This window comes from Polypterus senegalus, chromosome 1, assembly GCF_016835505.1.
Source record: "Polypterus senegalus isolate Bchr_013 chromosome 1, ASM1683550v1, whole genome shotgun sequence".
In the NCBI taxonomy this organism is placed as follows: domain Eukaryota; kingdom Metazoa; phylum Chordata; class Cladistia; order Polypteriformes; family Polypteridae; genus Polypterus; species Polypterus senegalus.
Window position 1 is genome coordinate 300061824 of NC_053154.1, and position 16329 is coordinate 300078152.

At 39.1% G+C, this 16329-nt stretch overlaps 1 protein-coding gene across 1 annotated transcript in view; it reads right to left on the reverse strand.

Annotated features, from left to right (window-relative positions):
- Positions 1 to 490: 490 nt before the first annotated feature.
- LOC120514507 (solute carrier family 2, facilitated glucose transporter member 5-like) overlaps positions 491 to 16329 on the reverse strand; it is a 78660-nt gene continuing 62821 nt past the window's right edge. Inside the window, exons 9-12 of the mRNA XM_039734922.1 lie at positions 15838 to 15939; positions 10339 to 10414; positions 4444 to 4571; positions 491 to 965 (exon numbers count right to left, since the gene is read on the reverse strand). Coding sequence (XP_039590856.1) covers positions 708 to 965; positions 4444 to 4571; positions 10339 to 10414; positions 15838 to 15939 — 564 coding nt within the window. The 3' untranslated portion in view covers positions 491 to 707. The remainder of the gene's footprint in view (positions 966 to 4443; positions 4572 to 10338; positions 10415 to 15837; positions 15940 to 16329) is intronic.

The following is a 16329-nucleotide window of genomic DNA, read 5'->3' on the forward strand; positions in this document are numbered from 1 at the left end:
TAGCTGTTAACAACCCACTCGTGCACTTATTGGAGAATGTGGTGCACTTAAAGTTCACCCAATGGCCAACCCATCACTTGGACAGAGGCGTACCTATTTAGTGAAAGCTGGCCTTGTGATATCAAGAGAATTTGGAGAAAACTGTGGAGGTGTACTGCTAAATCTGAAACATTCAAGACTTTTTAAAACTTATCTGAGACAAAGCAGCTATTAGCTAACCAAAGGAGCTTGATGGAACAGTGGTCATGAAACTGAAGTCAGGCCATCATTGCTGTACGTACATCCAAAGAGCTTAAACCAACGAATCCTCATTCTTTCTCACGAGACCCCCAACCTCATACATGAATACTTTTGGAAAAATTAATTATTTGGTCACAGGGAGACTTTGACAATTCTCCCATTCCGGCACCATATTTCAGCTTCTTTACCAGCCCCTCAAAGTGACAACAGTATGGACACTTGTGGATTTGGTGGAAGGAAATGAATGTTAAACATTTAAACTTAGGATAGGTTTATTCAGATAATAAATTGTATACAAAAACTTAATGCTTATTATGGAACTTTCGTTCTGTACACATTATGATATTTGAGATGGTGCTGAGCACTTCCCATTGCTTCTTCCTACAAGTGAATCTCCACTTGGTCCCACTGAAAGTGGAGAATGCAGCAGGCCTATTTTCCCCTTCCAGAGATTTATCTTTTCGCATTTAGGGATAGGACAGAGAGCTGTCAAACTCCAAAGAGCCACTCTCTACGGTCCCATAACCATTAAATTTCTTCAACTTGACTGCTTCACAATTGTTGTGGACAGCGGGGATGAGGTGTGAAGTTTCCTCAGTGGCAAACATATTGCTGATTTCCACAAAGGTCTTGTTTTTGGTCTCGGGGATGACAAAGAACACGTAGACTGCAACTGCTACGCAGATGCCACAAAATACAAGATAGCAGAAAGCCCCTGCAGACATCTAGGGAAAAAGAAAAGAAGGCCGCGAATTACATGAAGAAACTACAATGCGTGACTGGTGTCCAAGATGGGATGACTAAGTTGGAAGTTGTACCCATATATCCTATAGAAGAGTGATCCCGGCATTGTAGCTGTGGCATTCGGATCCAGTCCTGGGGACCCCAATAGCTACAGATTTTTATTTCAATCAATTTCACAATTAGGGCCTCGTTTTTAACTTTAATTGATCTCATTGTTTAGTCATCTGGCAAACAGCTACACTACATGGCCAAAAGCATGTGGACACCCCACCAAATTCTTGAGTTCAGGTGATCCATTTGTTAAAAGTAGCATACAATCAAAGCACATAGCTGTGCAATCTCCAGTGACAAGACAATGGGCCATTCTGAAGAGCTCAGCGACTTTAAACATGGCACTGTCACAGGATGGCACGTTTGCCACAAGTCAGTAAATGAAATTTCTGCTCCGTTAGATCTGCTCCTCTAAGTGCTGTTATTGTGAAGTGGTAGCGGCAAGGAGCAGCAACAGATCAGTCATGAAGTGATAGGCCATGTAAACTCAGAGTGGTGCCGTCGAGTGCTGAAACACATGCAGAACAAAAACGATCCATCCTCTGAGGCAAGAGAGTTCCAAACTGCCTCTGGAAGCAGCATCAGCACAAGAACTGTGCATCCAGAGCTTCATGAAATGGGTTTCTAATGATGAGCAGCTGCACTCAAGCCCAAAATCACTATGTGCAATGCCAAGCATTGGCTATAGTGGTGTAAAGCACATCACCATTGCACTTTGGAGCCGTGTAAACGTGTTCTCTGGAGTGATGGATCACAATTCCCTGTCTAGCAATCTGATGAACAAAACTGGATTTGGAGACTGCCAGGTTCTGAGGATGTTCTTCAGGGTCTGGGTTAGGCTACTTGGTTCAGTAGCACCCAATTTTAGACAGAATCCGATCTTCTTTGCAACAAATTACTAAAGTTCTTTTGTGTTCCAGCATGACTTTGCACAAAGGCAGATCCATGAAGACATGGATGAACTCCAGTGGGCCCCCTAATCTCCACCCTCTTGACCAGTTTTTAGATGAATTGGAATGACTTCTTGTCCAAGATCAGTACCTGATGTCATAAATACTCTTTTGGCTGAATGGGCATAAATTCCCACAGACGCACTCCAAAATCTTGTGAAATGTCTCCCCAGAAGAGTGGAGGTTGTTATAGATGCTATTTTTTTCAGACTGGCAGACTTTATGTTAAATGCCTGTGGTTTTGGAATTGAATGTCCAAGAAGTTCATACAGGCGTGATGGTGAGGTGTCCACAAACTTTTGGCCAATCTAATAATTTTCTAAGAAAATCATAAATATTTGTATTTGTTCACAAAATCTTAAAATTTGACATTATTTTGCCATTTTCTTTTTCACTGACCCTTTTCTGTAGAGTTTACTTCCTTAATTATTCCCAAATGCTGCTGATCAGCAATGCGCAGTGCAGACACACAAAGCAAATGTCATCAGTGTTTGGATATAATTAAGGGTGCAAATTTTATATTATATATATATATATATATATATATATATATATATATATATATATAAAATGAAAAGGAAAGAAGAATATTTAGAATTTTGTAGAGAGAATTAAAAAAGGACATCTTACTAAACACCAAGATCATTTAAAAGTAAGAAAAATGCATTGATGGTGAAACTGGAGGGAGTAAAAAGCACAGGAGGTCCCCCAAGACTGGACTTCTCTCTTCTTCTCTGTGGCTGAACAGAGACAGTGATGAGGTGACTAAATAATGAAGAGCGAACAGCCATAAAGTGTACCAAGCATGGAGTCACCACACGTACTTGTCTCCTAGTGCCGTCTGGCAGTCAACTGCAGGTTTCATTTTCAAGTAAGACACCTATAGTAGAAGCCCATTAATCCAGACTTGACAGGGCTGCACGGAGTTCAGATTAGTGAAAACCTGGATTACCTGGAATCTCTCTTTAATGTACCAATTTTTATTTAAAGCTTTCCACTGCATTCCTTTTTCTCCCTCCAGTTAGAAACACTTTTACCACCAGTTTGAGAGCTCTCTTTTCTAAACTTTTCCCCTGATCAATTCAATTCAGTTTTTGATCAGTCAACAATGTAACACTATTTCTTTTTGTTGCCATCTTGATTAATCACAAAAAGAAAAAAAAAATGTGCAAGTAACAATAAAACAATACAGTGGAACAGAACAGAGGTAAGGTGTATGCATGGACAGCGCTAGTGGCATCTGCCAACTGAATACTATAGCGGAGTGACTGATTTGTGTTGCCGTTTCTTGGTGTAGTGGGGAAGAGGAGTTAGTGAGCGAGACATTTCTGAAAAAAGCAAGAATCATCCCCCTCGCCATCACTGACCACGTACTACCGTGCACCACCACATTCGCTCGGGCAGTGAGCAGTACTGCTTAGTATACTATATATGGACTAGTTTTTGTTCCTTTATTCCTGCTGCTCTCATTTATAATGACATAGTTAATGTAAAGTTAGGCTGGGGATATACTTAATGCTATGTGACACGTGTGCTTGAGGATGCTACTGTTACGCAGTGTACTATCTATACTTGTGTGCGTACTTTAAGTAAAGCTGGAGGATCCCACCAGGTGGCAGTGTAAGAAATCATCACAATGAAAAAACAACATGCGGTTCTGCTGTGTTGTGAGTTGAGGGAAGAAAGATGTTAAAGATAAGAGCTCTTTACATTCTGAGGCTGGTGTGAAGGTGCAAAAAAAGTTGAGTCATTATGATGGAGAATATGCAATGCTTGTATTGCCTATGCAAGAAATGGATCAAGAAAATCACCATTAATACATTCGCATGTTCGCATTTCACCCTATTGAACCAATCATCAAACATCGAAGCACAAAGATTTATCCTGTTGCAGCTGCATTGTGGCTTGCCGTCACATGTTGATAGTAAATAACAAAATTGAATGCACACACGGCACCCATACTTTTGCTGGAAATGCAACTCGCTCAAGCATCTCATTAAATTCTGACAACATCAAAAGAGTGCTAGGAATGTGTGGCAACCATGATGCATACGTGTTAAGTGTACTGAGCTTGAAGTATAAGCTGTGTAAACCAAAGTATAAACCCTTACTGTGGTGGGGCTATGATTCTCTGTTCATTGTTCTGCTGGTTCGTTAAATACACACAGTCCCGCTGTATCACCCCATGCGTTCGCTTCCTGTGTGGAATCATCACCAGCTTTTGTGTTGGGGGGGATAGGATTCCTGAAACCATGTATCTGTGGATCAGGTGAGCCAATCTGTTTATGTACATATATTTTTATTTGTTTTAAAACTTGGAACTTATGCGGAGGGTCACTTAGTGGATTGTAAGGCAAAAATTGACCAACAACCTCCTGGTATAGAGTTTAGCAGCTTACTCACTACATGATGCTGCCTGCCAAGAGGGGGTTCAAGTTGTAGTGCTGTGACCTCTTACCTGCAGAAAAGGGAAGACAAAGCCAACAGTAAAGTTAGATATCCAGTTGAGCGAGCCTCCTATCGTGTAAGCAGCTGGGCGGTGAGACTGTGTGAAGAGCTCAGCCGTCATAAGGAATGGGACACCAGCTGCAAAAAAAATAAAATAAAGTATTAATCAAGAAAGACCTACTCAAAACTTTAGAAAGCTTAATAAGATTTTATATAGCACCTATCATCATATAAACTCTATACTTAAAAAGTTTTAGCTTGATTTTACAAATTACTTTTATTAAATAAAAAAATGGAGACAGACTATGGGACATGTTTGGGGGTCTTACTGATCAGTCTGAATATGGACTTAAACCCACAGCTTATTGTTCCTTACACTTGGTAACCTGGGGATGTGCAAGATGTGGTTCAATTCAGTCAACTCCCAATATGAATCTCAATATCAGACATCCTCCAAATGCAGTGTTTCTTAAGGTTTTTGGTGTCATGACCCACTTTTGCCCCCACATAAATGTTTTCACAAAAACATACCAAGAAGAGTGAATCGAGCACAATCATCCAAGTAATGAACCACTTACGACCCAATATCATTATAAACAATAGCAACTCAGGAGCCATCATGGCAGACCATGATGACCCACTTCTGACCTAGTGATTGAGAACCACTACTGCAGTATACTCCAAACAACCCAAAGTTGTGGTAATCTCCTTATGATTGTCCCTTCTTTATTTATCGATGATATCAGTTGAGGTATTTTTCCTGTGAGCACTTACCTCTTTTACTAGTTTTTATTACCGTTCACTGGGCTGCACTTACTATCTTTAGTTTATACACTATTTTTATAGTGATCTTCATTGAATCATCCCTGTCTATTACATAACTAGGAAACACTCTGACCCCATCCCTGGATTGCATGGCTGCACTGCCGCTTGCTGTGAGAAGGACCTGAAACCCAATTACACGGCAGCAGTATCCCACACTTCCAATTCTTTATACATCTATGCGTTCATTTAATGTCCACAGTGTATGACATGCGCTTGTGATGAAAACGAGCAGTCGGCTTGCGCAATATGCTTCGCTGTCAGCAGAAGTTGCCACAGTTGTTTTCTTGTCAGCCCTGCAGCATGCATGTGCCACGGTTCCTTTCCTGACAGTGAGGGGGCGTAGCTTGTCATGAGAAGGACCTGAAGCCCAATTACATGGTCAAGAGAGCCTTCACTACCAGTTGCTGGATTGGGTTACGTTTACCACGTCATAAGCCCTGATTAAGGCCAAGGCCAAGATCAAGGTTCAAGGCCCAGTGGTTCTCAATTTCTGTAGCATATGGACAACCCTTAGCATATAAATATATAAAGACGCTACTTATTTTTGTTCTTTACGTAACACACTTGACATTTGTTGTGATAATAACACTGTGGCAATCCCCTTCTATTTCCCCATTTAGTTTGTTGTTTTCTAAAGAACTATCCCCATGATTATCTGTTTATTAATGTATGCTTTCATTTATTGTGGTAATGATCATCCCTTCTTGTATTAATTCATAGTGCCATTTGTTTTGTTAATAGTCTGATGTTCATTCTTCTTCCATTTCATCAGATTTTCTTACCATTCACTTCTGTAATCTCCCAATGACCATTACTTCTTTCATTAAATTATGTCGCTGTTTATTGTGAATACCTCCCTACGATCATCCCCTTTTTAACTACCTTATGGTGATGTTGTGAATATCCCTTTGTTTTCTAGCTCATGTTTGCTGATGTACCCACACTATGAGTAACCTTATATTAGTTTACTAGCAGGTAATACGATAAATTTAAAATATTTTTTCTCTCTTGCCCTACATTTAGCTTTAGCACCTTTCCTCGATAACCATGTGTATCTAAACCTCTCTTGACTGCTGCTACCTATCTCGAGTGTGTTCTTGTAAAGCCCGATTCTTAGACTCTGTCATTTCAAGGCGTCTTTCCTCGTCTCCTGTCTGCTTTTACACTCTCAGTCTTTGAAGGCAACTTTGAGTGTGGCTCCTACGGCTTTACTCTTTCTCCTGTGTCTCACTCTCACACTTACTCTTTGGATCCCATCACCAAAGCCAAACTCACCCATCAGATTACTCTTAGGAACCAAACACACACACACACACACACACACACACACACAGACCTTAGTGTTTTATTATATAGTAGATAAATGTGCCATTTGTTTTTAGCAATCTCCCTACAGTCATTCCTTTTTTAGTTTTATTACACGGCTGTTCATTTAGACCTTCTCACTGGGATAATACCATCTTTAATTATTTCACCTAATTGTTTACTGTGGCAGTCTCCCATTGATTATTCCTTCTTGCTCTTGCTGTTTTCGCATACAAAAATATCTACCCTTATTTTTATTCCAACACACTTTTTCATATTTTTGCTTAGCAATAAATGTAGCTTAAAGATCTCAGTACTTTTATCGCACCAAAAAACAGAAAAGGTGCCTACTTTTCAGTTCCTGCCTCCTCCAGTAAATGCCACATTAATGGTCTACAATTCTGGTTAAAAGGCAGCTAAACACAATTGCAGTTAATATATAGCAGTCAATGTGAATAAAAACAGAGGCCTAATGATCCACTTGTTTCCTGTGCATATCGACTCTGCAAACTATGGACTGTTCCAGTGCTTAGCTTCTAATCCCTTTTGGTTACAACTGAAAAATAAGCAGGCGCTACGCGTTTTTTTTTTTTTCTTCTTCTTTCCCCCTTCTCAAAACTAATGAGTTTTTGGAGCAAGCAAAGCTGCCACTTCATTATTTCTGCATGATAATTGAGAAAAGGAGGCCTAATGCAGTCAAATTTATAAGGAACCCAGACCGATATTCATTGTTCATGCTGGATTTTGTCTTAAAAAGTCATATTCATCATTGTTTATGAACAATGAGCCATAAAAATCCTAATTAAAGATGTAATTACAGCGATAGAAATTCTCGACTGAGGATGAATTATAGATTTGTTGGAGGGTCTGATAATACATCAATTGTGTAAACCACTCAGGCTCACATTTATCATTTTTACAGAGATAATGCTCTTCGGCAATTTCCAACTTTTTTTTTTTTGTTTCCCCACAGGGAATGTTTCAACAAGCAGTTTGTTTAAGACGAACGAGGAAATGCGGCTGCTGCAATATGCCGCAGGAAGTGTCAAGGTGTGCCCTTTGTGTTCATCATCCATCTGTGACAGGGAGCTGGGGGTCTCCCCTGTAGCACAGTGCACAAGGCAGGAGCCCACCTTGGACAGGACACCAGCCGAGCACAGGGCTAATTTAGAGATGTCATTGAGAGTCTCGGACACAAGAGACACTGGGCTGATAAAACGTACTCACCTCCTTGGAAGTTTTCACATTTTATCCTTTCATCATAAAACACCCAATCGCACTGGATTCCTTGGCATTTTTGAGACTGATCAGTAGAAAAAGGATTTGTTAATGGCAAAGTGAAAACACATTTCTGCAAAGCGTGTTCTCAATTAATTACAAACATAAAAAAAGTACTCTGTAACCTCCAGCACCACAACAGTGTGTGTGTTTGGTTAGTAGTAGTATTATTTGTGGTATTGGCATGGCTGTTTTTCCACACATATCTTCTTTCTAAAAGGAGTGCTGGCGCTAAATTGGCCAAGTGTGTGGGCAAGGGTGCCCTGTAATGGAACGCCATTCTGCTACCGCTGGTTCTTGCCTTGAATCTGGCGCTGCTAGGGTGGGATTGATTCTATCCCTCTTGACCTAGACCTGGATGAGCAGAATGTTAGATGATAGATAGACCGAATGCCAGCTGCTTTGCATCTTCTATTAATTAAAATGAACTTCTGTACCTTAAAAGAATGCCCTACTCAAAAATTATTTTTTTAATGTTACTTGCCTCATGTATTTTGTAGTTGTGCTAGAGAAAAATTATTAATCTCACGTTTTCTTGGAGAAAGTACATAAGAGGATTCTTATAAACAGGTCTGATAAGTGACTAGTGTTGAGCAGTGGCAAGCGTTGTGTAAAATGTTCATGGAAAAGTGAGAAAAAGAATCTTGCGTTACTCATATCACATGATCCACTTGTCTTTTATACAGTTGCTAGCTCATAACATGCAAAAAAAAATTGTGAAAATGCTGTTAAACACAAAACACACTAGTTACTTCTTGAATTGACAGGGTCTACGTAAGCAGTAAACTCAAAGGCTCATGGGAAGGAATTTTTTGACTGTAGGCCAATGTCATATGCGTATGCTTAAGAGACAGCTTAATGGCTCTGGTAATGGTAATAACCCACTGCTCGAGGGGTTGGTGCTGTGTAATCATGTCTCTTCTCTTCCTCCCTCTGCAGATGGGAAGACTGACGGTTTTATCTCCACTGACGTCACTTCCATTGTCTACCTGCCAGGAGATCCACCATCTTAGATCAGTCCTGTCCTGCATTTGCGTCTGAAAAGACCTTTCCACAGTTGTGGCATGATTTTGTTTTCTGTCCATTAATTATGCAGGGTTACCAGGGTGGTACCCAAACTCTTTATTGTAGTCTTGTCTTGTGTTTCTCTTACACCAGTCTCTACCTGTCATTTGTTGGTCAAGAGTCCGGTCTTCAATTCAAAAATTCCTTCCCTCGAGTCTTTGACTTTACTGTTCACATATGGACAAATAATTGAGGAAGCAACTATTTAACAACAATTGAGCAAAAATGCATTCATTTTGCACATTTTCAGCTTGCAACAGTATAAAAAAAACATGTGGATTATGTGAGACGAATAACGTGAAATTTTTATTTTCTTTATCCCCATGGACATTTTTCGCAAAGTCTGCCAATACACAGTGTTGGTCACTTATCGATCCTGTTCAGGAGAATCGCTATGTGCTTTCTCCCAGAAAACAAGCACTTGTTTTTCTTGGCCACCATTATGAGGTACATGGTGCAAGCAACATATAAATAAAATGAAGAAAAAAATTGGATTATTTCTTTAATACTTTCTTGTTTATCATGATGCTCGAGAATGTACAAGTGTTCAGTGACTATGAGTGTGAATGTGTGTAAAAATGGACTGACATCCATTCCTGGGTCAATGAGTTGTGTGCACCCAGTTGAGCCTTTGAAATCATGAAGAAAAAAAAAACAAAAAGAAAAAACACATCACACAGTTAATGCCTGGCATAATGTGCATTTTAGCTGTCAAAGTTTCAGGCAACGTCCATTACTTATTGGGAAGAATTTCAAATGTACAGTTGATGATGAGGGAAAAAAAATTACAGGTGACACAGTGGTTTAGGCTTCTTGCTGTTCGCCCATAGACAAGATTCTCCAACCCAGAAGAACCACCATGACCCACCTCCCGAACCCCCCAAACGCCTTTCTGCCTTGGACAGCATTAAAGCATTTGAAAGGCCAACAGTGCAGAGAGCAGTGCTCAGCATGACTGCTTCTCTAAACAAATCACACCTTAGCCAGCTAGTGGCTAATACATGGAGTCAGCCCTCGGGACCCCAGCACTTCATGACATTTCACAGTATATCATATATACTGCAATACAATTTATAATGTTTTTAAATGTGCTAGGCTGGTGAGAGGTGCGCTATATAAAAATTAATCTAATGCATTTGATGGTGAAGCCTGTAGGACACAAAAAGTTTCTTGCAGTTTGAATGAATGTTGCAACACACTCACTACCCACTCCAAGGCAGGGGTGCTTGAAAACATTTTTTTTAATTTCCCCAATTTCATATATTTATTGAATTATAACATCTTTGCCCTAGAGATACTAAATAATGCACCCACCACTACCAAATCAAATTCAGCCCAACATTTATAAGGGCACGGGGCAGACATTCTTTCTCTGGTATTAAGGGGTACAAGAGAAACACAAACACATTGCCCTCCAGTTCACGTCACCCACCTGGTCCTATGCAGAATCCCGCGATGATCCCGACCACACAAATGACACTGACATAGCGCATGATGGCAACACGAGTCTAAAGAAACCAGGGGAGGGAAAAGAAAAAGATGGACTGTCATTTTACCTTCTAAGCTTGTAGATCCCCCTCCAACCACCATGGCATGGAATGTTGACATTTTAAGATCTCTCGGTAAAAAGAGCTCTTTCAGTTCATGATATTCGGAAACAGCATTCTTTCTTAAGATTCCTGCATTTCATTTTGTAATAGTGCAAGGGGAGTTATATAAAGAAGGTGCCCATCATTGCATTGAAGGTTTTGTCACACTGGTAACTCTCTTTAACTGCAAATTCAATTATCAATCTCTTTTTACAGAAGAGACAATTTCAATTGAAGTTACAAAAGTCCATTACAATGGGATCAAATGTGTTCTGACAGACAAATGATGTGGTGTGGCAAAAACATTTAGAGGTTTAAGACACATTTAGGCTGTGGAGAAAAGAAAAATGATCACAATGTACGTCAAAATTAAAATAAAGTACAAAGTCAGCTTTTGCAAATTAAATTTTACACAAACTGGCAAACCTCAAAAAGAAAGAGCAGAATGCAGACATTCAAAGTGCTGCAGCGGGCAAGGTGACACAATTTTCATGAAGGGCTTGTCATTCTCCTACTTTGTCCTTAGTATGACATGTGGTGCAGAAGTAACAGCCAGACAGACGGCCACTCGTTCTGGCTTTCTCACTGTCATGGCATGCAAGAAGGAGTGAGCCGGGTGTTTAGTTTGCTCTCTCTCTCTGTCTCACTCACACTGGTATGCAATGGTGCAAAAAGGTTGGATTTCCCACGCTCGTGAATCGGCTTTAGGCAGTAACATTTATGTGTACACAGAGATGCACGGTTACTGCATTCACATGTGTGCTTTTATGATTGTTTTTAACAAGCACTGATTTGTGTGTTTTCATGCGGCGCGTGTTGGTTCCGTCATGTGTATTATTGGCAGACATTTTGGTGAGGTGTGTGAAGTCTATTGTAGTGTAGGTGTTCTGTTACTACAATGCCCTGCTTTGCCAATTATGATGGCAATCATGAAAGTTCCAATCTTGAAGATGAATCAGAGACAGACACAATATTGAGAACATACATTAGGAGAGAATGTGCACATACATTTGAGCACATATGGTCACTTAATGGAATACTCCAATCAGAATGATATTTTTTAATGATACTTACTCCATATAGCTTTTAATCAAGGGCAAGAAAAAATTATTTCATGGAGAACGGACATGACACCATTTCTGATAGAACAGGAGCCAATGGTGACCAACGCTGAACAACAGTAAACAATATAAAAAAACATTCATAAAAAAATCTGACATTACTTGTGTTGCATAATCCACACGTCAAGTCATCCAGTCATATGTTTAAAACATGTAGAATGTGTATTTTGTGGTATTAGAGCTAAATTACAGCATCTGGAAAGTGAAAGTAGTCTACAAAGAGGAAGCCCTTCACATGGTGTCATGCTTTTGAATTGAAGATAGGACTCTTGACCAATGAATGAGGTGGAAAGGAGAGTCTTTAGTTTAACCCTGTGAGAAGGGGCTTCCTGTTTGTGGAATACTTTCATTTTCAGGAGCTATTCATTTAACAATATTTTAACAAAAATACATGTATTTTGCACATTGCAAGCATACAACTTAATTAATTGAAATGGATTATGCAACATGAGTTAAGTGAAATTTTTTCATGGACATTTTTATATCATGTCTTGTTGTCCAGTGTTGGTGGTAATTGGCTCAAATTCTTTTAGAAAGTTTATTATGTCCATTCTCCATGTAAAATTTTTTCTAGGACAAATTACAGTATATGGGCTAAGTAACATATAACAAAATATCATGTTTGGGTGGAATAGTACTTAAATATAATCTCGCTCACGCAAGGGCCGTTTCAGCAGAGGACTTTTCTCCATGCGACCTATTATGCCAAGGCAAGGCAAACAGAAGAGTGTTTAAGATAAGGAAATGGAAGAGACAAAATGTACTGTATTATAAGAAACGTGTGGAATCAAAACTGAAAGTGTTTTACTGAAAGTAAAACATGGGTCAAAGCCAAAATGATAAATTACATCAAAGTTGACAGATGACCAGCTAAATTATTAAACCAAAAAGAAGTCCAAAACACATGAAATGCTTTTTTCTTTCAAGACTTTTTTCTTGAAACATGGATGTTAACAATACTCGAGTGTTGATTTACTGTATATAGTGTGACAGGAATGACACTTCGACAGACATGCACCCAACACACAGAAATGACATAGCAACGGTTGCTCAAAATGGCGACATAAACAATAAAACAAAATGGCAGTGCGGCACCTTTCCAAGTAAGATGTTAATGAAAATAAACTCCTTCAAAAACAAAACTACCACAGAAACTGACCAGTTCCTTAATAATTTAAACAAAGAATACGCCTTAAATAAAAAATGCAAAAACTTTAAAGATGTATATATTTTAATAGACTCCAATCTTTACACCACCTAGAAGCATTCAATTGCAAAAAACAAGAATAGTAAGCAGTGGGCTTCCTGTGCTGTGCCAAATCAGCTACAAAAAAAAAAAAAACCAAACATGCACAATATGAATTTTCATACAGCTATATTACTTTCAAACAACCCCTTCCACATAAGGATACAGGAAAAACAAGCAGCATGTATTGTTTTAAGACACTCTTTTTACGGGAACATGAACCACAGGATATCATCGATTTTCCTGGTATGATGAGGATTACCAATAGTATGCAGCTGCTGAAATAACACAGGGAACCACAGAAGTGTCCATGCAGAGAGAGGAAGTGTGTCCCCCGGGCTATTACAATGACGCATCCACACAGAGCAAGTAAATGAGCTGCCATGTCCTCGTGCTCTGGTATAGGGTGGCACAAGGGCCTTGTGAACTCTAAACTCCCTCTTCACCACTGCACATGGTGCTGTGAGGAACAACAAAATGTGCATCGCCTCGTGTGTAGGCATTACATGACTAGCTATTTCTGGTGAAAGAGTGCTTCTGCATGAAGCGTGGGTCTCTTACAAAGTAACAGGACTGTATCCAGGTATGTGGTATTTAGAGCTACTGATGCATTTGTGCATTTGATGCTCTATTAATGTACGGAATAATGAAAGGTGATGAGCAAAACCAAATTTGCTCAGCTTTAGTTGCCACATTTAAGAGGCCAATGCTGAGGAGAACATCCTCAAATAAGACATGGTTCTGTTGGACCTAAGAATCTTTGCTCTGCAAGTTGGTTTAATCACTATGGTTTGTACCACAAGGTGCCAAGCAACTGGAACATGTAAGGAGCATATAACAAGCAAGTGGATTTGTGTGTGTGTTTTTAATGAGGCTCTCCGTTTTAAAACATTCTTGTTTGTCACGGCAGCAGGAAATGACAACACTGGTTTAACATGCAAGTAAAAATTTCACCATACACAACACTATTTCCACTACTACAGTAACTGACAAATAAACACAACGACAGCAGGCGGGCCCTTACTCCAGGCAGACCAGAAGCACACCTGCTCATATCTTAAGGTTTTCTACAAGCATCTAAATCATGCATTTCCATACAATAAGGACCAGCCAGTCTTTGGGCATCCCCAAAGAACGTGCTACACAATTTGGCATTTAATGTTCAAAGATGACAACCCCCAAACCCCCCCACCCCAACCTACACATGGGGTGTGTGATGCCCCACATCCAAAATAGAATGCCAAAGACCACCAGGCAATAGCTCAACTAGTGACATCAAGCAAGCTGCTTCACTACAAACAGAATGGTGGGATAGCTGAAACAAAAATAACAATCATGAAAAATAAAAAAAAAAAAGAGAACCAATGTTTAGAGAGTAATTACAATAATAAAAAGACCCAAAAAGGACTGAGCAAAATAAAGAAAAGTGATGTTTTACTAAACCAAAAGGGAAGATAGTATAGCAAATGACAGTAAAAACCACAAATCAACAATATCACCACAGACACACACTTAAATAAAAATAAATCAGCTTTGTTCATATGCAAAAAAAGGCAGAAATTGACTGACAATTACTTATAAAAAGAAATAAAAAATACAAGAAGTATTAAAAAATATAAGACAAAGTAATGATTTGAAAAAATATATATTGGGAAACAAAGAAAAAAGGAAAAACAAAACAGTCATCTAGAGAAACCCCAAAATATAAATGTAGATATTTAAACAAGTAAACATTTGGTTCTGTTTACTGCTGTCATTTCTTTTCTAATTTCAATTCGTTAATCCATATGCACAGTATATTCTTTTCAACAGAAGCCCCGATGAAGTCAGTTTTTCAAAATGCACTGGCTGAATAGCTAGCTGTATATTACGGGCCACTCTCTGCCTGATTTGTAACAAATCCATCTCTTACTCTGTGGAGGACCAGTCGCCACACTGACAGCTATACTTTCAGCTGCTCTACTTGTGTGCTGTGCTGCGCTGTGCTGCTCTGTGGTGCGCTGTGGTGCGGTGCGGTGCTCTCCTAGCCCTTCTATTATTTTTCATTTTCATCACTTCATATTCTGGCATTGTGTTGTGCCTACTTATCATTTTTGCATCATTGTAATCTCTTTTGTTGAAAAACATTTTTGTTGGTAATTTTTTTTTTCCTTGTGATTTCATTTTTGTTCTTATGAATTCGGCACTGCCTATCTAAAAGTGTAACCTCTCTCTATTTCTTTTATGAATGTTTTCTTGATTTTTTTTCCCCATAATTGTATTTTATTTCCATGCCATTGTGTTTTACTAAGCACTGGATTTTTTCTTTTACTCACTTATAACAACTATTCATGGTGGCTCTAAAATCGGTACTGACCCCTACTCTCTTTTCTGTTTCTTTTTCCGGTTTCTTTGTGGTGGTGGCCTGCGCCACCTCCACCTACTCAAAGCTTCATGATGCTCCAACAATGATGGACGGATTAAAAGGAAGAAGTCTACGTGACCATCATCATCATCAAGCCCTTCCGTGAGAACCCTAAATCCAAAGAGGACTGTTTCATTTATGTTAGGTAGAATGCCCAGAGGGGACTGGGCAGTCTCATGGTCTGGAATCCCTACAGATTTTATTTTTCTCCAGCCGTCTGGAGTTTTTTTGTTTTTTCTGTCCCCCCTGGCCATTGAACCTTACTCTTTTTCGATGTTAATGTTGATTTATTTTTTATAATTATGTCTTTCATTTTTCTATTCTTTAATATGTAAAGCACTTTGAGCTACTGTTTGTATGAAAATGTGCTATATAAATAAATGTTGTTGTTGTTGTATAATTGTATGCCATCTTTGGCATGGTGCCCCACATATATCTTTCTTACTATTCATAAAACTGCTTGATTATTGTCAACCAAGTGTATATTTTATCATCTTTACACATTTTTTAAATGTTTTCAATTAAATCGTCTTACCACAACTGGTTCTGCTTTGAATGTTTTTACACATACCTGCAGAATTAATGACAGAGTTATCCCTGCGCAGCATATTCCCATGAAACTGAAGCCTCCAATCATTAAAGGCCGTCTTCCCAGCTTTTCAATGGTAAAACACTGGGAGGGGAAAGAAAGAAAGCCACTTGAGAAATACAAACACAAACATTCTCACAGAAAACAATTTAACATCTGAAAAAAGTTAAAAGATGAACACCAGTGCAAAACTTGATCCTGCTGTACCTTGAGAGCATATAGACTATACATATCATCTGTGATACAGTTTGCATATTTGTAGCCAGTAATCCACAAAGGTATAAAATGAATCATATATCTTAAAAAAGCTTTTGATTGCTAAGCTTTTGTCAACCTACCGGGTGTCATCATCAGATGAAAATGATTAGACATGCAGGAATCAAAGGCAACATATAGTGAGTGAGGGGGTGGATCATTATTTTGATGTTCTTCTTTTTAAGCCTGCATGTACTCGGTTCACGTCCAAATACCTGT